Source organism: Sparus aurata, chromosome 17 (genome assembly GCF_900880675.1).
Source record: "Sparus aurata chromosome 17, fSpaAur1.1, whole genome shotgun sequence".
In the NCBI taxonomy this organism is placed as follows: Eukaryota; Metazoa; Chordata; class Actinopteri; order Spariformes; family Sparidae; genus Sparus; species Sparus aurata.
The window spans coordinates 15,193,289-15,218,118 of record NC_044203.1 but is presented as its reverse complement, the minus strand read 5'-3'; the positions used below and the strand labels follow the sequence as shown (position 1 = coordinate 15,218,118).

At 39.8% G+C, this 24,830-nt stretch overlaps 1 protein-coding gene across 5 annotated transcripts in view; it reads left to right on the top strand.

The window, feature by feature from the left end:
• Nucleotides 1–24,830, top strand: part of triob (trio Rho guanine nucleotide exchange factor b) — a 108,427-nt gene that overhangs the window by 16,913 nt on the left and 66,684 nt on the right. For 3 of the 5 annotated variants that reach the window (XM_030393891.1, XM_030393888.1, XM_030393893.1), the window contains exon 3: nt 23,778–23,852. In XM_030393891.1, the coding sequence (XP_030249751.1) occupies nt 23,798–23,852 (55 nt within the window). In that variant the 5' untranslated portion in view covers nt 23,778–23,797. Of the gene's footprint in view, nt 1–2,797; nt 3,496–12,236; nt 12,517–23,777; nt 23,853–24,830 lie in introns of those variants that run through there. The other 2 variants (XM_030393890.1, XM_030393889.1) reach the window with 2 other exon arrangements.

Sequence of the window (24,830 nt, the reverse complement as noted above, 5' to 3'; positions counted from 1 at the left end):
TGTTCAGTCAGGATGATTCTGATCTCTTGCTGCACTAATAATATTTAGCATGCATAGTATGGTGAGTTAGATGAAAACGATTTGCAGTCCTTGTCTTGCTGTAGAAAATACATAAATCTTTTAACATGGATGCACAGGAAGAGAGATGGGAAGCCCTCCTCTCTTCTCTCCCCTCATCCATATGTTTCTGTTCAGTTTAATTCTGCTGTGAACTCAATATCTCATCTCTACCCATACTGAGCTCACTGTGTGGTTCCTATTGAATTGGGCTTTGAATGCTAACCATGTGCTCTGCGGGTAGACGAGCAGGCAGGCATGCTCACTCAGTCATACACACACACACTTCTGAGCAGCGGAGGAAGTGGTTTTCTCTGGAGTTCATTGGATTTTTTTTTTATTCTCCCCTGCAGAGGCCAGGGTGGGGAAGTCTAAACTCGATTCAGTGTATTTGTGGATGTGGTCGTGTGTGTTTCAGTGAGTTCTGTTTACTCACTCTCTATTTCCTTCTTTCTCTCTTGTTTTGTATCATTTTTTTCTCTCCCACCGTTGCTTTGTCCCTGGTAAGCTTTCAGGAGATCATAGGAGATCACATTTTTTTTTTATTACTGCTTCATTTGTGATTAAGATCAACCCACATGTACAAACATGTATGCAGAGAGACATAAAATGGGTGCAATAAAAGCTCACAAATGCTGACAAATGGGCAGAGGATGAAGAAACGAAACTCGATGAACTAGTATTTTGCTCTAATGCTGGTTGCAGGTTCATGTCCTTACCTCTACAGCACATGAGATGTGTGTTTAATATCTCAGCTTAACCAACAGGATGGCTGAACTTTATTTGAACTTGGCTTCAGTAAAGGCACATGATTAGACTAGTTGCTGTCACCTCATTTGCATACATGCATGCAACTGGACAAGTACCAACCATAATTTGCATGAAGGCATGCATTACTTACAAGCGCTGACCTTCCACGTTCTGGAAGTGTGTTTTCACAGTTTACAACTGACAGCTCTCAGTGAAGTGTGCGCTGTAGTGCTGTGGGGAAAAGGAGGGTTTGAAGTATAGTAGCCTTTGGTTGCATCAGGACAAGGTACAGCCTGGTTTAGGTTTGGCAAGTAAAGTTGAGTCTTCATTCTGTATTTACGATGATGGACAGAAACATTGCAAGGTGCCCGATGGACTGTCCAATTACATGCCAGCTTCTCCATGTATTTTTTTTTTTTATGTTCTTCTCTTTCACGTATGATTGGATAGCTAACAGTTCCTCTCGGCCTGGAAAGGTATTAATTTCATCGCAAAAAAAAGACCAAATCCTTCCTGAACATTTTGGAAAAAAATATTTTGGGTAAAGTTGCTGGGACACGGCCTCTCATTTCTTCTGACTCTCTTTCTCTATCTCTCTCACTCACACGCACACACACATGCACACAAGGAGATTGGATGAAAGAGAGGAAAGCCAGTTAGAAGCCCTGCGGTGTCTTGCACGGAGACAGCTGGAATCTGTACTGAGCGTGTTTGTGTCATGTTTGTGTGCACCTTTGTGTGTCGCTGTGCATGCAGTTCAGTCAGATGTGCACATGGATGTGTGCATCCTGACCTCTGTGCGTGCCTTTTGCCTAGTTTGTGTGTATGTGTGCGTGTGTGTGTTTGTGCAGACAGCCTTAATTGGATCATGCTGTGGAACACTGGCTGTGTTGGTTTTAGAAAGAGCACAGCTTGCATCCTCCTGTCACAGGATATCAACATAATGATATCTGTTTGGCCGAGCAATATTTCCTGCGGCTGCAAATAACAAGACAATCAAATCTAAAAAGGGGTTGGTGGAGAACAATCTAAAAAGTTTGATTCTCCAAATACCACATCAGTCCCATCAACCAGAGTTTAATAATTAAGTTTATTTACTTATAAAACCATGCACACTTTTGAAGGGGTGTTTTTATGCCTCTGAATATAACCTTTGGACACTGCAATTACTATTTCATTGCATATAAAAATGTTCTGACTATTTTAATGGAGTTATTTATGTATCTAAAGTTGTGTCATGTAATCAGAATTTTCGGAATAAACTGTTGCTGATAAAGAATAAGTACATGCAAATACTGGTTAAGGATGAAATATTGTTTTATTTATATCACCTCGACTCAGGCATCAAAAATCTAACAGTGTTATTATAAAAAGGCAACACCATCAGGTTCACCAATAATGGTTTTCCTTATGAATGCTGCACTCCACATACAAAGACACACATCAGATAAATAAATACACCACCATGCTGTTTGCTAATAGGCTCCATCTGTTATAAACTGCACTTTCCCTGAAGTCAAGACTATGTTCCTCTGCGCTGTGGACATCAGATTTATTGTAATTTTTCATCAGAATCTTTTCTATCTATAAGACTTTATGTTGATAGTAACAAAGCAATGATCTCTTAAGGATGCTATTCATAGACAGCAGTGCAATGTAGCTAATTTTGACCCTCTTTCATCTTTTACCTCTCCATTTTTATCTCTTTCTCCCTCTTCTTCATTTACATCCCTCCCCCTCCAACCCTCAGATCATTTCTATTTCCCACATCATCATCTTTGTCCCCTCTCTCTCTCCAATCCCGGTCTTTTCCTGGAGAGCACTGATGCATAGGAAAGCGAGGTTCCGCTCCATCACCCATCCAATCGCCATCAACCTCTCCCCCGCATGTCAGCCAATCGCTTGCTAGAGATGGCCAAGCGGGGAGGGGCTTAGCATGGAGAGTGGGGCGGGGGGTTTGTTGTGTGTGCGTGCTGGTTGTTCCTTGACTCGAGGGACATAAAGGATGCTTGGCTGCTCCAGGGACAGACAGAGGAATATCACCATAATGCCCTCTCCATCCTCTTCAATGGATGTATTTGCAGGTTTTGATGGTGGTGCAGCTGCAGGAGCAGTGCTAATTTATACTGAAGAAATTACATTAGAATGCTTTTCATTCATTCATTCAAAGGAGGAATAGGGCGTGATGTTGGATCGTGTGAAAGGATCATCCTACGTGTGCAAATACAGTAGTGATTCAGCTCATTTTGATGCTAAATGACTTAAGATAAATGCTTGATCCATTGTGGCAAGGTGGCAGATTCACCATTGCAGTGAACCCACAGGCTTAAACTGGATATTTTTGCACATGGAGTGGAACTAACACATTTTTTCCTGAAGAAATAGATTGATTGATACCTTGTGTTTTATGTTGCAGTGGAGATAGTGTCATTGTGACAATGACTGCGATTGACAAAAGGTGATGATTGGAGCAGTGTTGGTGAAGTAGAAAATGGGGGTAAATTCTTGAAACCCACAAGCACTTTTCTCAGAGGGGGAGGCAATACCATCTCTCACTGTTTTGGAAGCTTGTATATGGATGGAAACCCTCCTGTGCTGTCATGCAGCTTGCTTTATTGGTCAGTTGACTGGTTTGAGTGCTGAGACAAGCTGAAGACATGTCCATCCAGATCCTGCCTGCTGAACCTTGTAAGTATGATATGATTTACAAGGCAACTGAATAATTTAACATCAGATGGAGGACAAAGTGACACAGCAACAGTGAGGCAAGGCCACACATGACTTTGAAATGTTGTACATGTCCCTCTGTGCATAATGTTTCACCACTCCCAACATGACAATAAATTTGTCATATTGGTAAAACATATATAGCCCAATGACAGCATTCAGCTCTGCTCTATACTTAGAGCTATTTCTCAACAGCATCACAACTCTCTATTTTTGGTCTGTGAGCTAATTAATGAATGCAAGTGAGTCATGTGGTCTCACTTCTCCTCCTGCAAAGGTTTGTGTTTACATGGAGGGGGGTGTAACCATCAGAGGAGCTAAACAGAAGAAGCAGGAGCGGCTTCAGTAGCATCACATTGCCAGTGGTTTTCAGTTTAAAACATAAATATATATATCTATTTAATTATTGACACATGTCCCTGTATTCTTAAGCTGAACCCCTTCCAGAGCTGTTGATCACAGAGTGAAGACCTAAACCTTGGATGGCCTAGCTGAAGTGGGGAACTACAGAGTGTTCATTGGATAACACTGTTTAGGTTTGGTACCATTGAGGACAAGCTAGCATATTGTAACTTTTTTCTGATCAGTAGCCACTGTGGCTGGTGTAAATGCCAACACAAGAGGAAAGGAGATTTAATGTCAGGAAACTGACTCAGTGATGTCAATTTTTGAACAATTTAATATTAGCCATCGTATAAAACAGAGTAAGATGTAAGTCCTTGTATTTAACTTGGCAAGGGTGCATTTGAATTCTTATGAGTTACTTTTTTCTCAATAAACCTATACTAATTTGAGAAAACATTGACATCTTCCTTAAATTGAATCATCGGCTTCCCTTGCTCATCTCCCTTTACTGATTTACTGATTGACTAAGGTTATCAATTGATGGATAATGGCATGAACGTGGTTTACAAAGTAAATAAACATATTTAATATTGTGTACATTCATACAGCCATAAATTTAGATCGTGTATAGATGTGTCTTTACATCTGAAATAGATCCATATTTTCTACCAGACATTACATTTTATGGTCCAGCATTTTGGACAGGGTAGTTAATTTTCACAAATAATGTATAATCAAAAACAACTCTCAAAGTCTTATAAGATGTTCAAAATGATTTTATTAGAAGCTGCTTGAGTTACATTTCAATTGTAAATTGAACAATTGCAATATTCAGATGTGGAATTAAGCAAAGAAACTTAATATTAACTTAATATAGAGTCACAGAGATTGAAGAGTCTAAAATTTCACTACTCTACTCTACCTTTGTCACTCATAATCTTATATGACACGTGAACAGTGATTCTTTTTAAAGAGTTTTCTAATTAATGTTGATGTAATCTTCTGGACATTATTGGCCTTTGAAATTGGTTAAAGTAATGATTTCATGTATCTCTTGTATGATTGAGCAGTATTAACAAAGCAGTTGGATAGTTTAAGAAGAAATATGTATTAACCACATACAATCATACAATGCACAGCATAGTGAAACTGGTTTTCTGCATAAAACCCAACCCAAGGGCACAGTGGACAGCGCCTAGTGACCAATTCAGGATTCTGAATATTATTTCATGGGAAACGTGTGTCTATTAACAGCTTGTTTGTGTATGCTGATATAAAGTGTGAACGTTATGAAAGTTAAGATAATTCATGAAAATAACAGAGAGAGATATTTGGTGTTATGTATTTCTGGCTGGCCCTATGTCACCAGGTGGTGGAAACAAATTTACTTTTTCAAGGCATGACTAAATTTATCCATTAGGGTCTGCAGTCCATAACCAATAAGACTACCAGCTGATGCTCTCAGTGATGCCAAGGTACTGTGAACTAAATGAGTAGTTGTTTTAGATGAGGTAAGTCAGAATCCCACATCACTGCTAATGACAAAGTGCCAGCACTGTTTTTAGCAGCATATTCTACAAACTTTATTATTCTAGTCCACCAACAATATTCTGGGTCCTGAGGTTGATTAAATGAGAAAAAAAATCCAGATTTCTCTTTTGGTCCCATTGGTACCCTGAACACTTACATGCTGAAGTATCCTTGAGCAAGATACTGAACCCCAGAATTGCTCCTGATGTGCAGTTGGCACCCTGTGGGGCAACCACTGCCATCAGTAAGGGTCCTGCAATGAGCTGGCGACTCATTCAGGGTGTACCCTGGCCTTCGCCCATGAGTAGAACTGGATTTGGCCCCAGTAAGCCCCGCAACCCCTCAGGGGGATAAAAGGCGGCAACATCCCGCAGCCCTCACGGAAAAAGCGGAAAAGAAAACGAACGAACTAACGAACGAACAAACACTTACTTTGTGTGGACAGAAACGGATGAGCTCTGTGGCCATGAAACGAAGTGCAGTGACCCGTAAGCATTTAATATTTAAGCAGCCCGTCAATATGGATTTATCTACCACTGGATGATGGGGATATGAGGGTCAAGAATGCTGGTATGCTTCCTTCATTTCGATTCCTGTATCTTGTCTCTTATTCTGCTATTTGGCAGTGAGGGATTTTACTAACTGGTCATTAAAATGCCTGATGTTCAAAGCTGATGCACTATTAATGATGGTTATAATGGTAAGCCACATAATCAGATGATTTTCTCCCCCTTTATTTTCCCTCTCAATTGTTTGTCTGACTGTTGATGCAAGTTGATGTGACAGATTAATGAGTTGTCAGAGCTCTCAGCTTGATTTGCTGAACTGGATACAGTTGACAGAGTTTAATTTATGAGTGAGAAATACATTTGTGGTTTTAAATGCAATGCAGCTAATGCAGATATCAGACTTTATGTTCTCAATTGCTATTGTTATGTTTTGTACTGGTTCATGGTGGTAAACTCTGAGTGATACATGGACTGGGAGTACTATATTTAGGAGCGTATTTGGTACTTTTAAAGGAGTCACATTGCAAAATGATCCTCCAGAAACATATTGATGATTTTCTACATGCATGTACTTTTTTTTTTTTAACAGTGTATTATTTCATCTGGTCATGAACAACTGATTTACTGATGAGACTATTTAGTGACCCCTACTGTGTGAGACAAAGAGTGCAGGGAATTCTTATGTAGGTCCATCCATCTCTCATCTCTCTCTCTCTTTCTCTCTCCTCAGAATAATAGTCACTCAGTGCTGTTTTTGACGCATTTACATTTTATTTACAGTATGTATAGTAGGTATCCAATGTATTTGTATTTCCCATAGAAAAATCCTGCAGACAAGTCGAGTAGAGTATAGTATAACTATGTATAGTATAGCCTATGTATATGCAGTTCGGGTGGAGTCTATGTGGTTCTGTGTTGTTTGCTTGAATTTCAGGCCTCGAAGTCATAAAGAAGACCTACAATTAAATGGCCTGAAGGAAGCATCCTAAATTGGGAACAGACACAAACCAGTCTATAGTTGTGTTTATTCCTCCCTTTTTTTTCTCTGTTCATGTCCTTACTTCTCACTCGTCTCACCTCTATCTGTTTCCTACTCTCTCTCTGCCCTAAGCCCCCCTTCTTTCCTCTTGGAGGATGGTTAGAAACTGAGACACTTGGGAGCCTCAACAAATTATGAAAATAACTAGATGAGATTAGATTTGGAACTGCTCAACAGTTTAAATTGGTGTGAAATATTTCCCTCTGTAGAAACACTGTTGTAAATCAAGTGGCAAGTTGCAAACATACTCCCACCACTAAGCACAGCTTATTTACTTCATTATATTGTTTTTTTGGCTCTGCAGAACATAATTGTGTGCACAATGCAATTCTAGGCACTTTTCCAGAGCATGTAAGGTTTCAGTGTCATCATGGTCAGAGCAGAGGGCAAACATGTAACCACCACTGGCCACTATATCAGGGTGTTTATGCAGGCATGTGTGTATCCATGCATGTAAGTCAGATATTCCATCTGATAGTCCCGTGGCTCCCTGTTTGCACAAGCCAGTTGTTTTCAGGGCTGTAATAACAGTGGATAGCCATGGGATCCACTCGCTGCCTCCTGGCTACGGAGCCATAGCCTGTAGTTCCCTGTCTGCTGTGTGTGTGTACTCAACAGGACACTGTCTGGTCTTTGTTGAGGACAAGTCTAGTGAAAATCTATTCACAGAGGAATGGAGTGACAGGGAGGCAGGCAGGGAGGAGAGATGGAATGAGGGAGGATAGGACTGGGAATGACCAGAGACAGAGAGGAGTGACTGATAAGAAACATAATAGAGCAGATGAGGTGAAGAAATGAATGAGGAAAATATGACAATGATGGAGAGAGGGAGGAGGATAACAGGAAGTAGATGGAGGAAGAGAACCGGATAGTAGCAGAGGAGGACAGGAGAGGAGAAAATGATGCGTATGTAGAAACAATCCACACAAACTCTCTCTGGACACTCACGTAATAAAACAACAATGTACAAAACTACCAAAGGTCTGTACGTGTGTGTGTGTGTCTGTGTGTGTGTCTTCCTCTGGGAACTGGCTCTGACTGCAGAGCTTGTAAACAGGAACTATCCTGCTTTTAGCAAGCTGTAAGCCCCGCCGATACACACCGACACACACACACACACACACACATTCACACTAAAGACAATTGGGCTCGTAGTTATAACAGTTTTGGTGTGTTTGCTGGATCTGTTTAGACAGAAGCCACTGGGTTGGATTTCCTGTTTATCATTCAACACTCTGTTAGAGGCATTCATTACAGATACTGTTTATAAAAAAAGAAATTATAGTGAGTCACCATTTTAATGTTCTGGATGAGTTTGCAAGTTTATTTCAGGCTTGGTTTTTCCTTTTCCTTTTTATTTTAAAGGCCTGCTGACAGGAAAAACAGACACTTGTGTCAATCCTGGATTATTTCTATCTCTTTTATGTATTTGTTTCTGTTGTTTAGTAAAGATGTCTTTTACAGAGCCTACTGGTAGCTATTTTATCTTCATACAAGTGTTTCTGTAAATGGCTGCTTTATAAGTTAATCATGTGTTAATTTTATGGTTTTGTCCCTGAGGTTTGTAGGAGTAAATAATCCTATTATCAGAGCTCAGCTGTTGTTCTGTTAGTGCTGCTGTCATGATTTGGCCAACCTGACACTGATAGCTGATAGCTATTCACATGCAAAGTTGAGTGCCTTGGATTTTGAGATTTTATTGTGAGGCTTTTCTCTTATTCTCTTTATTTCAAATGTTGCACAGGTTTGAAGAGAATTTGGTACTTTTGGACTGATAAATCTACTACCTTTTTATGAGTAAAAGCTGGTGTGACAGTTATTTAATTTTAATTGCTGCTTTCCACATAAGATGCATCTGTAAGTTTTTAATGAATGGTAGCCTCTATTTTGTGTGTACCCTGTGATATTCATAATGTTTATAATAGTGTGGGTGACATGTGATAAGGGCACCTTTCCTTGACTCTGTGACACCCCAGCTCTTTTTATTTCTATATTCCGGTCTATATACTGTCTGACATCATCAGTTGAAGTCCCATCTGCTCTGGGCCACAACTGTCTTAAATGAATGAAGGACAGCTGATATGGTGTTGTCTCCAGCACTGTCTCTCTTTCCTTCCTTCCTTCTCTGTCCTCTTTTCTTCTGAGGCAGTAACACAGTGGACCACAGAAGCATGCTCTATCTCTCCTCTTCTCTCCCTTCTGCACCCTGCCTGTCAAGTGTTATTTGGTGCACTGTGGTTTATTGGCTTGGTTTTGTTGTGCAGCGGAACAATCGGAGCTCGGTTTGGATAGAGGAAGCTGATGAATGGTGTTCCCTGAGCCGTACAAAGAGTCCTCCTCTCTTCTTCATTGATGTGTTGATGCGACTCAGCTGGCTGCCCAGCAAGTTTGTACTGTATACTGTTGTGGGCTTACAAGCAGACAGATGCACATGGACGCTCAAAGCTGAAAAGGGCTTTTATGCTTTCTTTATAGTGTCCATCCCTCTCACACTCATGACTTCTCTTGTGGCCTTGCTGCTCTTGTACTCCCTCTCTCTCTCTCTCTCTCTCTCTCTCTCTCTCTCTCTCTCTCTCTCTCTCTCTTTACTACAGTAACAGTGCAACATGCAACAGTGAGTCAGTGTAGGGAGGTCACAGAGACAGGCTGTAATGAAAAGAGTGAGAAAATCCAAAATGAAGTATAGAGTAGGGAATAAATGACAATGGAAAAACAAATAAAGGTCAGGAATGCCTGGGTTTAATGGGGTGAATGGGGTTCAGAGTGTAATGCCCCCCTAGCATACACGTAGAAATAAACATTTAAAAAGACATTATTGACAGAATGTGAAGGAACAGCAGTTCACTGCCAGCTCAAAATACCACTTTGTAAGTCAAGGGCCCCTCAGTTTCAGCCAGGGAATGCATAAGAGTGGCAAGTTCATATAAAACTACAAAATAAACCCATAAAATGTCAAGAAAGGAAATATTTTTACACCTATTCTCCTTATTTAAGAGAAATACAGCTCACATTTTCAACATGGAGGAGATAAAACTCGCTTAAGCTGTTTTGGTTTGTCTCTCCACATTCACCTCTGATTTAACTGAAATATATCCTGAATTTAAGAAGTAAAATGTGAAAATATTCTGGCGTTATACTGTGTTTTCACCTGACTCTCGCTTGCTTCTCTGCTGGTTAGACTCTGTGCTGTCTTTTCCCATCCCTAGAGTCATACTACTGGTCAAAGCCACAGTAAATCACCTCTGTACCACAAAATCCTGTTGTTGAACTTACCCTTTTCCAGGCTTGAAGGCTATGTTCAGTCCCAGTCTAGTGTCCAGCCTCGTCACATGAAGGGTGCTGTGCCTGGTTTGCTGTTGCTCTGTTGCTGCAAGGGTACAGCCAAAGATAGCTAGAACAAAGTGTATAGTGATCAAGTTGTTGTTTACTCTGGTGATGAGTTGATTTTGAATTCTGGTCATATTTTACACATTGCATCACAGTTTAGTTCCAGTCCAAACTTGTTATCTTGATTTTCTCAGCTTTTTCTTTTCTTTTTCATATATTTGGAATTGGTGAGGCTATCTATTCTATTTTTCAAAGGTTAATATAACACGTTATATGTTTTGCTGTTGCACAACAAACCAACAAGGCATCTACTTCTTCAAAGACCTGACCTTGTACACACTCAATCATCTGTTGTTATATCTCTGTCAAAGCTGACCCGTACGCTCATTCTCAGAGGTGACAATCCCTCCCAGTTATTTATTCCAACGGGATCATTCAGATATGTGACCTGGCCCGCTTGCATACACATACAACAGGACAGACCATATTTTGAACTCCCAGAGACAAGGGCTATCAGCTCTCACACACACTTAGACAATTCATGAACACCATAGATGTAACACAGTTAGCTCTCTTTTTGCCTGAATAATAACTATTTACACCACTCTCCAAAACCAGGAAACATATTTTACGCCGCAGTCTTGGAGATTGAGTTACAGTAGGATTGCTGTTTTGGAAGCTTCTTTGTGTCACGTTATTACTCTTTGGATTGTTTTCCGTGACACAGAACATGGCTAGTCTGGCCATGTTGTTGCGGTTCTACATGGGCTCTTTCAGGGAAAGAAGGGGTCGGCTGACTGTGGAACCATGTCAGACACCTAACAAAACTGGTATGTGATCCGAGAAACTTCTGTTGAGAGGGATAGTAAATAAAAATATGAATAGAAATGTCTGTTTGTTTGACATTTTTTTATTACATTTTTGTGTTAAATGCCTTCACATAATGTATTGCAGCCTATCCATTGTGCCAACATTTTCATATCAAGATGATTAATTTGCTGCAGCTTGGGTGCTGATGCTTGTTAATCCCTGAAGTCTTCGTTGCTGTATTGTGACTTATTTTGGCCTTGCTTTTTGAGCTCCATGTCTCGTAAAACCCATTTTTAGAGTTTATCAAAGCTTTTCTCACAATTTGGAAAAATAATGGTAATCCCCCTTCTTGACTTTTTCATTTGAGAGACAACAAAGAAACTTAATTTCTTTCTAGGAGTAAACAGTGAATAAGCTCTTTGTTTCATTTTCTCGGTTCAATGAAAGTGGATATGCATTGGTATTTGGATCAAATTAATTACTTACATTATTTGGTCTGTATAATTTTTATGCACAGATGAAGATTGTTAACTGATGTCAAGATTGCATGAAGGTTTATATATAAACACTTAACACATGATTGTAAATGAACGATCTGATTATTAATCAGACGGCATCAATAAATATATTGTTTGGTATAATCTTTTTAAAAACAATTCCTAAAATATTGTATCGCAGGACTAACGATTCAGGACTTGTTGCAATTGACATACCAAACGTTTGTTGCTTATATAAAGAAAACAAGATGAATTTGCTTGAGAACTACTGTTATTTCTGTGCGTGTGTCATAAGTTACATAAACAGTCACTATACTCTTAATATATACACTTGATGATAAGGAAGACATTATTTACATTAAGGGTCCTTACATGCTCCTGTGCAAAAGCCCACAGTCACCAACAGAGTCTGAGTATTAGTCAGAGAGAAGATTACAACCAATCATTATTAAAGCCTATTTCACCCGCAAATCCACCAGTGACAACTGTTTGGCTGGCTTAACTTTTTTTCCCTGTGAGTAGCTAGCCAGCCACACAGGGGAGAAACTGTTTAATGCAAAGCAGCACTTGTCACTAAATCTTGTTTTTGGGAGGGGTTAGTGACATGGGGGGAAACGGCCCCAAAAAAAAGCCAGTTGGTGAAGGCAAAGAGGAGCTGGCAGTGCCTTTGGCTTTCTGTGGCTCAGTGGGTGGCAGGGCGTTGGCCAGTATATGGCGAGGCGGTTGTTCAGTTGCCTCCACGCCATACAACAATGGTTTGGTTAGAAAGCTGGTAGGGTGATAACTGCTGTAGACCCGTTTAGGGTCAAGTGTAGGCCTAGATTGATCGGGACGGCTCAGAGCTGGTTTTGGTTTATGATGGCAGTGCTGGATAACCACAGCTGGCAGTACGCCCAGGCTGGGAAAACCCTGATCAGACTCTCAGGTAGTATTCTCTATCATAAATGTATTCTCTCATGTTCTTGTTTGTTTTAATGGCTATCAAAGTACTAAGACAGCATCACATAAAGTGTACAACTAGATTGCGTGCAGTTGAAAAAACAATTAACCTACACTTCAACATTTGACACTTTAAGGGATATTGAAGAAAATGCCCTTAAATTATAAAGATGATTTAATATTAATGATGTAGAACCTCATTACCTATTATGATATTTTGTTCCTGCAGATCCCTTAGATATTATTTATGTGTTGCATTGTTTTGAGTTTTTTTAATGATGTGAACCAGGCGGTCTTGGCAAAGTAGGAACTTAAGTAAAAATGCAGATGTTTTAAATTAAAATATTGTAGTATCTTCACAAATTACTCTGTTCTGTTTCAAACTAGGTTTGTGAAAGTGATTAAAAAGAGTCTTTATAATGCAAATTAGAAAAATCGCCCCTCTGTTAACTGTAGAGTTTAGGGAGAGAGGAGGGAATTCCCCCCACTTATAAAAAGGACTAAATCACAGCCTGCAGCCTTCTTAACTCAACTGCAGTTTTGCATTATAATAAGTTGCTGAATGAATGTTATTTATTAAGCATCTAAACATTTTTATGCATTTGTAAAAAAAAAAAAAAAGAAAGAAAGAAAAAAAGCACAACTCTATAACTCTGTAGTGATAGAAAAACGTTTTACTGTTTTCATCTGTGATCTATTTGGCAGCTAATCAGTAATCCAAGGGCCAACAGACTCTGTGACATTAGTATATCCATAGCCTCGGAGGAGTAAATAATGAACTGTAACTAACCCTCTGCTTATCCTCTTGTTGTTTCCTGGACAAAAAAGTAGAATGTAAAACAAATGCACATTGTTACAAGAAAGTCCTACGTTTTTTTTTTAACGTCTTGAGCAATGCAGCTGCATTATTGCAATTCCCTAGAAGGAATTCCCCTACCACAATACAGTGCAAACTAACAAAAAGCCTGACAGTAAATAAAACAGGTGTGAAGTATATAATGTTCAGTTTTCACTGAGGCTGTGTCAGTGTATGAGATTGTGGTTTTCATTTGACTTTGTGGCAACTTGTGTGTAGTTATACAAAATCCTGGTATTTTTTTTTCTGTCGTGTTGCTGAGGCTGAACTGTGACTTTGTTGCTCTGTGACATTGAAATTTGTCAGAACATTTTTGGTATATTATGTTTAAATATGATAAGTGTTGCAACAGGTTTAATTCAGAAAATGTGTGACCCTGTTGTATGTATGTGAAGTAAATTAATGTAACAATCAGTCCACCTAAATGGTGACACGTACTGCTAATTTACTGTTTTTGTGTGTGTGTCAAATGTTTGACATAATTCTGGGGACACTTGTGAAGTGAAGAGGATAATAAAAACCCACCACTCATGCTTAAGCAGTCCTCTAGTCCTAGTTGCAACAGGACATAGAGAGAAGAAACGTTGTTTGAGTGTTGCTGTATAGCTGCATATTAGAAATATTAGAATAAAATACTTGGTAGCTAGAAGACAATACGATCTGACTACCACTCTCAATAAAAATGTGTGTTCTTTTACATCCCCTCTTGCTCAGTCGCCAAGGTGTGGAGCCTACAGGGGTAATGAATGCAGATGTCTGAGAGATGACTGCTGTGAGGCGATCAGGAGAAATAGTGCCATTTGTCATGAGGAGAGCACTGTAGAATGAGATCACAACAAGGGATCAAGATAAAGCTCAGGGAAACAGCTTCTGGCTCAGGTTAATATGAAACAAGACCTGGGACAAAACCGAGTGTCATGAGCCCAAGTTATTACTTGTGACTATTACTGTGCAATTAATTGATCAGTCTTTTCACTTGGGTCAGGTAACCCTTTTGTCATCATACAGGACCTTTGATTTTGATAGTTAGATCAATACAAAAGGTCTTTGTCAGGCCCTTTAAAAGCTAGTATCAAAGCACATTACTTTCATAGTGTCCTGATTGTCACTGCTCCAAGAAATGAAAACATGTCATCCATTAGATGACCAATCAAATTTTGTTGCAGACTCTGTGTTGCAGACTCTAAACCTATTATACAGACACCGTAGCTGCACCATCTTTTATGGACCCTTGGAGGCATTGTTACGACAGTCCTTCTGTTTAAAGGCTAGGTAGATATTGAATAGAGTTGATAATGACAAGACAAGTGCTTCCGATCAAAGGGCTGCTGCTTCAAGCCTCGGTTCCTGACAGTGACTTCCCCAAAAGGCCTTGTTCCTGTCAGATGTGCTGCTGGTGTAGCATTGACTCCATGTTCTCATCCTTTTAAACCAAGCAGTGATGTAGTATGTGGACACAAAACTCAAAAAAAAAAAGTAGAAAAAAGGGAGCATTAAGTATCGGCAAGTGACACAGAAGGTTGCCAATAGTAAGGCCTAGGGGAACACTAAGTATGTCAGAAGTCAATAGATTCAACGGAGGGAGGGGAGAATACAGAGTCAGACAGGGTGGTAGAATGTCCCATTAGAGATGAGAAACAAAGACCAAAAAGGGAATAGAGGAGATTTGTAAGTTGTACACGGAGGTGAGTTTGTTATCCATGCTCACTGAGGTGTGAAAGGAATAGAGAAACAGCTGTAGCGCCAGAATAAGAACACATACAGTACTTAGATTTCGTCAAGGTTTATGATAACCCTAAACAGATTACAAATGAAGCTGCTACACACAAAAACAACACATGCGTTTTCTTATTTGCGCAGCATGCGTTCAGCCCTTGGCTGTCTCCAGGTTGTATGTGTTTTTGTGTGTTCACTTCATCTTATAAATTATATCACTGTTAGTGCTTTTACTACACACACAAGTCGCGGCCCTCAAAGTGTTAATTCAGAAATGTATGTGGTGTTATGTGTAGCTCTGCAGACTCGTGAGCACAGATGTCAGCACAGTAGTTTATTATATAGCATTGAAACTGCTTTGAATGTGCTCTACGCATAAGACTGCTGACCGTTGTTTATCTCAGCATTGCCCTTTAGCTTTTTATACCTTTAGCTTTATTTATACTAAACAAGAGTTATATTTAGGCTTTGTTGTCTTGAATGGTGTGAACATGATTTACAGAGCTTTCTGTTGCCTGCCCTGTATGATGAGTGGTTCATTCTTAATCTGTAGGATATATGTAGGTTTCACTTAGAGTTTTGTGGTGTCATGCTCGATATTGTCTGTTCCTGACGTCCCATCATATACATTTGGTTTCATTGCTTCTAACAAGACCCAAATATGTCCTGATGTCTCATTAAAAAATATACAGTGGTTCAGCCACAAACAAATACAGAAATGCCATCTGAAGCAGTGGTCTCTTGTTTGAAAAAAAAAATTCCAGTTGCTTTGCATTAACAAATGCATCATCCTCTGACTTGCAAGTCATCTTAATATTATTATAACACATATAACACATAATATGTCATATTAATGTAATCTGAATGTGATATGTCACATATTTTTGATTTGACAGTAGTGACATATGCACATTTTAGCACGACTTGGAGAGGTGATCATAGCTAGTGCTGAAATGATTGATTGATTGATCGATTGGTTGGTTATACTGGTTGATGAATTGAAAATAATCCCAAATATTCTTTATTTCTGGTTTCTCAAATGTTAAGATTTACTCCCCTCTGTTTTATATGTTTGTGTTGTATTTTGGAGTATGGGAGTTCTGGTCAGATAAAGATGTCAGTGTATGCCTTGGGAGCTCATGATGGGCTTTTGTCACTAGTAACAAACATTTAACAGCATAATTGATCAATGTAAAAACTGGTAGCTTAATAAAATTATGACCATTGCATTTAACCTATGAATGTATTGTAACCTATGAGTATTTAGAGCCATTATACACTCACTCTGCTTAGGTTGAACAAATTGCAGGAAGAAACCTATAATAGCATTGTGGGACAGCATTGTTTTGTCTGACGGCGCCACACTGCAGTTACATGAACATTTAAGCACAGTGCCAGAGCTCCACCATGAGATCAGTTTTTGTTTCCTACCCTTCCCATTTGTTATGACTTATTCATACCCTTTTTTTGCTGTGCTTAGGGGTTATATCCAGGTCGAGGGGTTGTGGTAGGAGCAAAGTGTTATTTTTACTGTAAGCCACACTGTAACAACAATATGAGAAACCCGATGAAAGTTGAGCTCACCACAGTCCCCAGGCCCCCTGCCAGCTCTAGCTGAAGGTCACACAATTGGAGTAGGATAGGGGCTGCTAGAAGTGGCTTTGTATCTGAGAGTAGGATAGAAAGACTGTGTCTGAGAGCAAACACTTTGGAGGTAAATAAATGAAAAGGAGTAGAAGAGAGGGAAAAAGATATAGTAATGGAGCAAGAGGCACAGCAAGAAAGAGATGGAGCTCTAAGTTGTTTATCTAATCCCCCTGTTGCATCGTGGCAACGTACGCTTGCTGTTATTCTAGTCGGGGTTGTCACACAGGGGACGTGACAAACAAGCTGCTTGTAACAGCTCATCATATAGACCAGGCTCAACACTCATATTGCCCACAACAACATGTAGGGCAATGGCAGCAGGTTATCTGTACACACTGTGTCGTAGGTGAAATAGCTGAAGAATCCCAATTGAAGATCAACATTAAACTGTGAAAATATGCAGTTTAGTAAGTCTAATTTGAGTGCTTGAGACTGCTGAGTATTGTTTTGTTTGATCTCTTAGTGCAACTCAAGCAGCTGGTATGGGCTTGTTTAAAACTCCCTGGAGATTTGGACATTTATGACTTTTCTCTGCCTCAAAGAGCTGACACATTAAAACTTCAACAGCACCACAACACAGAAGAGCTCGCTGACGTTATTGTAGACTGTGTGTCAGTGGTAGTAGACATTTGGAGCTAGAAGTTTCCTGGAATACCCTGGTGTTACTTTTCTCAGAGTGAGGTATCGATTTTGTGTTGTGCTGAAGTGAATTCCCTTGTGGATCTACTGCGGCCTACTGTGTCCTGCTTTCTGCCTGGGCTCTGTAAAGTTTTACCCATAAAACTGATAAAGTGGCACATCCCTTTCTCCAAAGGAGCACTATTCTTAGAGCCTTGCAAATGGTGCCAGTCATGCTGCTGTTCAGTGAAACACAGGTCAGAACTCAGGCACACACACACACAGGCATGCATAAGAACACAAAGTTCCAAATGTATGCCTGTAAAGACGCGTGCATACACACATACACACAGGGTGACATCAGGCTAATGCACACACACTTTAACTCTAACTAACTCTTAACTCAGTAATGACTAAACCAATCTGCTCGTATGTCCTCTAGTCCTGCGCAGTTCTCAAAGCTCCCCACATTCTGAGCTGGTCCAAGTTAGGCCTAACTGAGCCAAACCAAGCTGAGCAGTGTGACAAATGCCTCCCAGTTGTCTCCTTTCACTCAGACTCATAGTAAGGTAATCATACTGGGCTCTGACCCAGAGCAGAATATGAAGGAGCCATCTGAAATCCATCACAGTCACATGCACTCTGAATCTTTGCATAAATTCTGAAAGAGCTCACATTTATACAGCTGTAATGAAAATGCATTTGTTGCATCTGTACTCTAAAATACTGCTGAATGGTCAGTTGCTGCTGGGTGCAAATCAATCGTATAAAATGCATTTCATAGTGACTACTGCTCTGACTCTTTGGATCTCATCACAGTTATCCTCACTGGCAGGAGGAATGTGTGTTATCAGCTACATCCAAGGGAATTTTACTGTAGTATATCTGCAGTATTATGTAGTAGGCCTGGTATTTTCTGCTGTACTACACATACAGCCTAGCTTGTAATTGCTCTGAGTTTGAGGTTATGAGGTTATGAGCCAGAGGATTGGCATCATGTGGTTTGCCAGGCTGTGCAGATGCACCATGTACAGTCTAGCCTGTGGTCGAAAGGATTGGAAGCAAAGGGATTGGCACAGTGAGTGCACCGAGGCCGTCTGTTCTGACGAGCTGTTGAAAGACGGCACGAATATGCAGTTGTGTTCATTTTGGGTTTATGAGTTGGGGTTTGTAGGTAAAGAAATTGTGTCTATTCAAACAGGTTGCAATCTTGGTCAGGGGTTTATAAGATTTTTCCATTCTGATCTAAACTTAGTGTGTTCATTCCCCATTGCATCTCGTTAAAGCCCTCAAGAAACAAGTCTTTAACCAAGTTTGGATCCTAAAGGATGAAGGATGTTTTCAGTCTGTGGTGTGAAGAACTTGGTGCAAGGCACAAACACAATCTGTTCTGTAGTAGTGTATTCAGACCGGCATGTGAGTGTTTCCAGCCAGGGCAAGAGGAAATTGATTGGCACACTTTCTGCGCGTTGTGCTGATGTACTGCCTGTGCTACACAGTGAGGTGAATTTAAGGATTTAGTGAACAATCCTTGTGGTGGAGCAAGAAGAAGGCTTGAGCAGAGTGGATCTGTGTAGCTGCCTGTCTGTCTGTTTGCTTTCTAAATTCATGAAGAAGAGTGGAAAGGCATCACACTCACTGCTCTAGCTGCAAGTGAAATATTCTCACAGTGATCGAGCTTTGTGAAAACACAGACTGGGAAATGATTTAAAACCAAGCATTAAACCATTCAGTCCCATGTGTAGGCTATGTCATTTTGTGTTTTTAATTCGAATGGAAGCTACAATTTTGTGTCTTCACATCTTTATTCTGTGGTCGTGTGTTTTACTAGAATATCGCGGCAAAGGCAAAACCAAAACGGTTGGCTGACCTTTGAGCTGCATAAAAGTGAACAATTGGACAAGTCACTGCCTTTACTGAGCAGACAATGTTTGCATTAGTAAAAAATCTGGCAAGCCATAGTTGCAATTTGACAGGACATTTAATGTCCATGATTGAACTATGAATGATAGCTAATGGTTTAAGTTTTTGCACAATTGTGGGAAACAAAACCAGAGTCTGTTTGTCTTCCAGTCCTTTACTTTTTTGCCCGATTCCCTTAGCAAGATGAGAAGAGAAAAATGCATTAACTTTATAGCCTTTTTCTTTCAGCTCTCCTCACTTTATCGCATATTTATTAAATGGAAAAGAGCTACAGTAAGAGGGGCAAATCATTCAAGAATGTCACCAACTGCCTAAATATGTAGCACAGTGACAATGTAAACTACCACTTTGACAAAAGGTTGTACTCTTACACTTCGAGTTGCATAGCTGACAAGCAAGAGCATTATTGTATATCATGCATTATGTGATGTCAAGCCAGGACGAGGACAAAATACGCCACATGATGTGCTGTCATTGTTCCTGTGATGAATGTATGCACAAGATGTCTCCATCACTAAATCTGCACAGAGAAAGAGAGCATAAGTGCACATTTGTATGTGTGTTTCTGTGCGTGTGTCATGGCATGCGACACTCCTGCATTGCTTACGTCTAAATGATCCACTACCTGTCATGTGCGCAGTTGATCTCCTCTTCCCGCACTCATCACCTTGTGTTTGCTGTTACCATGCAAGGACAAATGTGTCACAGAGAGCTACATTTCCTCTTCATTTTCCTGCTTTGAATCCTAGATTGAAAGTACAATAATTAAAAAGAAATAACCTGCGGTAAAACCCTTATTTCTTGGACGAACACTTTGCATTTTGCCTGACTTTACAGGGCACTGACTGCAAGCTGCCAGTAAAATGGATTGCTCTCATTATGAGTGTGTTATGAACAAGCAGTCTGTGATTGAAAAGCTTTATTTCATGCTCGGCAGACTTGTAAATGAGGGGTTGTGTGTAGTGAAGAGAGGAGATTGTCGTGTGTGCCTGTGTGTTCTGGTGTGTTAGTGTGTGTAGCGAGAGGCAATGATGGGTTTTCATGAATCACGGTGTGTAGGGTAATACTTTATTTCCGAGAGATATTGTGTGGGTTATTGCTGCATATAAACATGATCATTTTAGGAAGGGATGTGCGATTGCATATGCTTGCGACATTGTACCTATTTTACTGTTTACAGTGAAAGTAATGTACTCCACACCAGCAGCTGTTTAAATTTTGCTGCTCTTCATTTTTTTTTTGTCATCATGCAACACTCTGTGGATTATTCCAACCTGACCTCCAAAATCCAGTGTTGCAGCATAAAGATATTTAACTTGTATGGCAGCAACATCTGTTTCTGGCTTCCTGTAGCCTCCCACATAAACCCAAAGTGCATGTATGTCCAGCTCTGTGCCAGACTCTGATGTTCAAAAAGGTGACAAACTAGTTTTAACGGGGCTGCAGCAGTATACCAGAGGTCAGTGTTGGCCATATGCCAGTGCCAGTGTTTTACATAAACCACCACAGTGAGGAATATGTCTGGGCACACTTCACAGGAAGCACACACACGTGCTAACACACAAAGTGGAAGGGGCCCTGAATGTTCAGTGCACACATGCTGGAGTCCACATTTTCATTTCTAAAATCTTTCAAGCTATTGGCCTGCTCAGTCTTCTTACCATGTTCTCTGTGTGTGAGAGACAGATAGAGAGGGAAGGTGGGCTAGATGAAAAACAGGTTCAGCAGGTTATAAAGAGACAGCCAGCAACAGAGATGGAGATCATAAAAACTACAAGTGTGGATTTCGATGGATTCACTCAGTTATTCGGCATCCTTCTTGCTCTCCTCTTGCCAGCTGTGGAAAGCGAATAAAACCATTATTGCCACCTCAGTCAATTCTCGTCTCAGCTGGTTGTGACATTAGCTGGAGTCAGGTTGTGTCCAGTCCAGCCACTTGCCCCACTGTGAGCTAATGTGCTGTCATCCAGGCCTGACTGCCGCTCCCAACTCCCTCAGACTGTGGACGAAATCGATATTACAGAACCTGTAGGAGTTACTTAGCTGTCTCTTTCTGCAGTCTCCTCTGTCTGTATTATTAGCCATCTTGCTGTACACTGCAGTTTTCATCTGTCCCCTTATTCCTCTCTTCACTGTCTCACATGATTCATTATCAGCCCGCACCTCTCCGTTCCCTATCCATTTCACTTTGCCTTTGATCCATTTATCTTTTCATCTGTCTATCCATCCATTTATATGCCTTTCAGTCGTTCCATCTCTGTCATTGCATTGCATTCTACCCTACTGTTTTTTACTCCATCTCCTTGGGTTGTAACCCATTAGCAACCTGGAAGAGTCAGTCACAGGTTTAATGATACTCATGTTGAAAACTGTCTTCATTTTACTATTTTGCTCCCTGCTTGTATCAAGCTGTGGGCTGAAAAATATTGAAATGTTGAAAGCAAAATACTGAACTTCTAGTAATCACCAGCTCCTTCTTCAGATTAATGCTTTGAATCATGACTGACTTTTGTTTAAGGGCATTTGGTTTGTGTGTGTGTGTGTGTGTGAGGTGTGTGTGTGTGTGTGTGTGTGTATGCATGCATGATTCAGCAGTCTAGCCACTATCTAATTAGCTAATTTCCATTCTTACTCAGTGTGATTAAATGTTTATATTATAACTGTCAAAGCAGCACAGTGTTTATGTAAAGTTATTTGCTCTTTCCTCTACAGTATTTGTCTCCCTTTATGACCCCTAAGCTCTGTTTACCAAAACAGAGCTTAAAAACGTTACTCATATTTTCATGTTTTTGCCCCCCAGATTACATTCATCCCATTTTGACATTTTTTTATAAACACATCAGCAAGAATACAAGTACCGTATTTAAAGCCCCAGGGAAAAGGGATATTTTGGAGGAACTTAATGTGTTTCCATAACAGTGCCCAGGGTCTAAATGAAGGTCAGAAACGTTCCTGCTCAGTGAGGTAGTACTTTACAAAAGTACAAGGGCTTGGGAATGGTGCCTCCGAACATTTTTGATTGGTTTGATGCTCACAGCATTTAATTTCAACCATCAATTTTAAAAATCTTCAGCCACAAACCAGTTTGCTTGTTTTTCATTGTCCTTTGAAACATCAACATAAATTACAGAAGACAGACGTGAAGCAAAGAAAAGCAAATGGCAGATTTATATTGCATCATCGTGCACAGAAATGTCATGCAAAAATAGCCAGTTGCTTTTTCATGCAGTATGTCAGCTTACTCATTAGCCTAATCCTTGTGGATCTTAAGACGAGGTTGAAACAAAGACAACAACAGACTGAAGCACCCTTTTAGTACTGGAAACTGACATGAAGTTACATTTATTTTTTGTCTTTTACAGCATTGACATGTATACATATACAGCCAATCAAATCTGACAATAAGTACTAATGTCATTGTTTGTCATAGGCAGAGCAGACTCACACCGAGCCAGACAGCAGCCTGATACAAAAGAGCCTCAAACCTTAACAATAACCCACATGAACTGTCCTGCTAAAGACTCCATATCCAATTTATAAACATTCACACACGTCTTGTACTGCACCTCCGCTAATTGAACAGGCTACAAAACAAACATTCACTGGGGAAATGTGCACTGCTGTTTTCATCAGTAATTAGCTGCTCAGCTGCAGCACATTAAACAGCATGTAAACGTACCTGCAGATGTCATTTTGGTTCAGTTAGATGCTGACATGGTTCTTACTCTTTAAAATCACTGTTAACAACATGCTGTGTGCCCGTGACAGGTTGACTCCAGCACAAGTTTATTTACTTTGGCTTGTGTTTACTCCGGTGTAACACCTTCCCTCTGCTGTCAATCAAACACAAAAACCAACACACTCCTCCAGCTGCTTTGATGAAAAGGAGGATTTCTGATAATTCCCCAAAAGATAATTTTTTCTTCCTTTTAATTACAAAGCTCTATTAAGGATTGAAATCTATTAACAGTGATTTTATTCAGTCTTGATGTTAAAAAAATCAATAGCCTTCTTTTATTTTATTTTCACTTTAGTTTTGAGTTTACTGGGGTACAGTATAGTGCAGTATGTCTTAAGGTGAAATAAGCACTTTAAAGATAGTTATTGGGCTTTTTACAAGCGTCACTTTTGATATTTAAGTCTGTGTCACCAATGAGAGGAAACATTGATTTAAACCCTTCTTCCAGTTCAGGTTCAGCCGGCATCAGAGACGATAAGATAAATAAACAAAGGACTAGCAAGAAGATCTATAGTTCCCGATTATGATTTGCTGTTAACTTGCAAATTCAGATACATCATCCTGGTATATTTTGTGCGTGTGTGTCACACATGTGGGAGAGACACTCATACTGGTTAAAACAAGTTGTGACAAGCACAAGTCAGGTGGTAAATTGGTGTGAAATTGAATACAAAAAAACATTAAGATTGGTGTAAGTTGCCGTTTCAATGTTTGCCTGCTGACCTCTCTACTTTTCTCTGTGTTTCAGGGTTTCACCGCAATGAGGATATGAAGGCCATTGATGTGCTTCCGATCCTCAAGGAGAAGGTCGCCTTTCTCTCAGGTCAGATGTTTATAGTTACAGTGTATATCTATGATATTATAGGATTGTTGTCACTCCATAAAGCTATAAGAACTGCCATTCATGCTTTACAGTGATGAGAAGTCACAACCAAACTAGACTTGTATTTTCCTTATTTGCCCCTTCCCAAAAAAAGTCGAAAAGGTCTCATGTTTCAAATAAAGAAATCTGTTTCAGAAATTAGGTTTTTTTAGGTTATGATTTTTGAACAATCTGGTATTGGCCTTCGTCTCCGAGAGCCGCCTAAAGATTTTCAAACTCTGTCCTGTACTTGTTTGAAGTCAAGCTATTGCTGCAGAGACCTGAAGTAAGGTGGAGTCATCAAAGACAAAAGTGAAGAATTAATTCTCATACAGTTAGTGTCTGCTTATCAGAAAGACACCTTTACTCTCAGCATACATGACATGTTTAGCATTTAAGTACTTTTCAAGAGTTCTGAAGTCATCCTCTTCCATGTAATAATTATACAATCAGCACCATTTCAAGGCTTTGTGTCTTTTGTGTTAAAAGATATCATAGTTACCTTTGCCAAGGATGTTTACTCAGTGCCACTTTAGTTTAAAACGGATACTGTATGTCTCTTAAAGGTGCACTGTGTAGCTTTGGGAATTACATTTTAATCTGAAGAGAACAATCTTCATTGACTGATTTTGTATGCATTAACAAACTAAATTAACAAACACTTTTTTTTTCATAACTGAGCAAACTGAATAAACAAACTGACGTTAAAGGACAACACAATTTCTTACTGTTTTACTTTGTTTGAATTAAGCAAACCCTGATCGCATTTTTCAGTAATGAAAAAAACAAATATTTCTCAGTTCGTATTGTTCATTTATATGTTGATATTGAAAATTTGAGTTTGAATATCTTTTCCAGAACTACATAGTGCCCATTACATTTCCCAAAATGGCAGCTTGGCTGCTATTAAGTTGAAAAGTCAAGCTTCTCGCTGTTTGA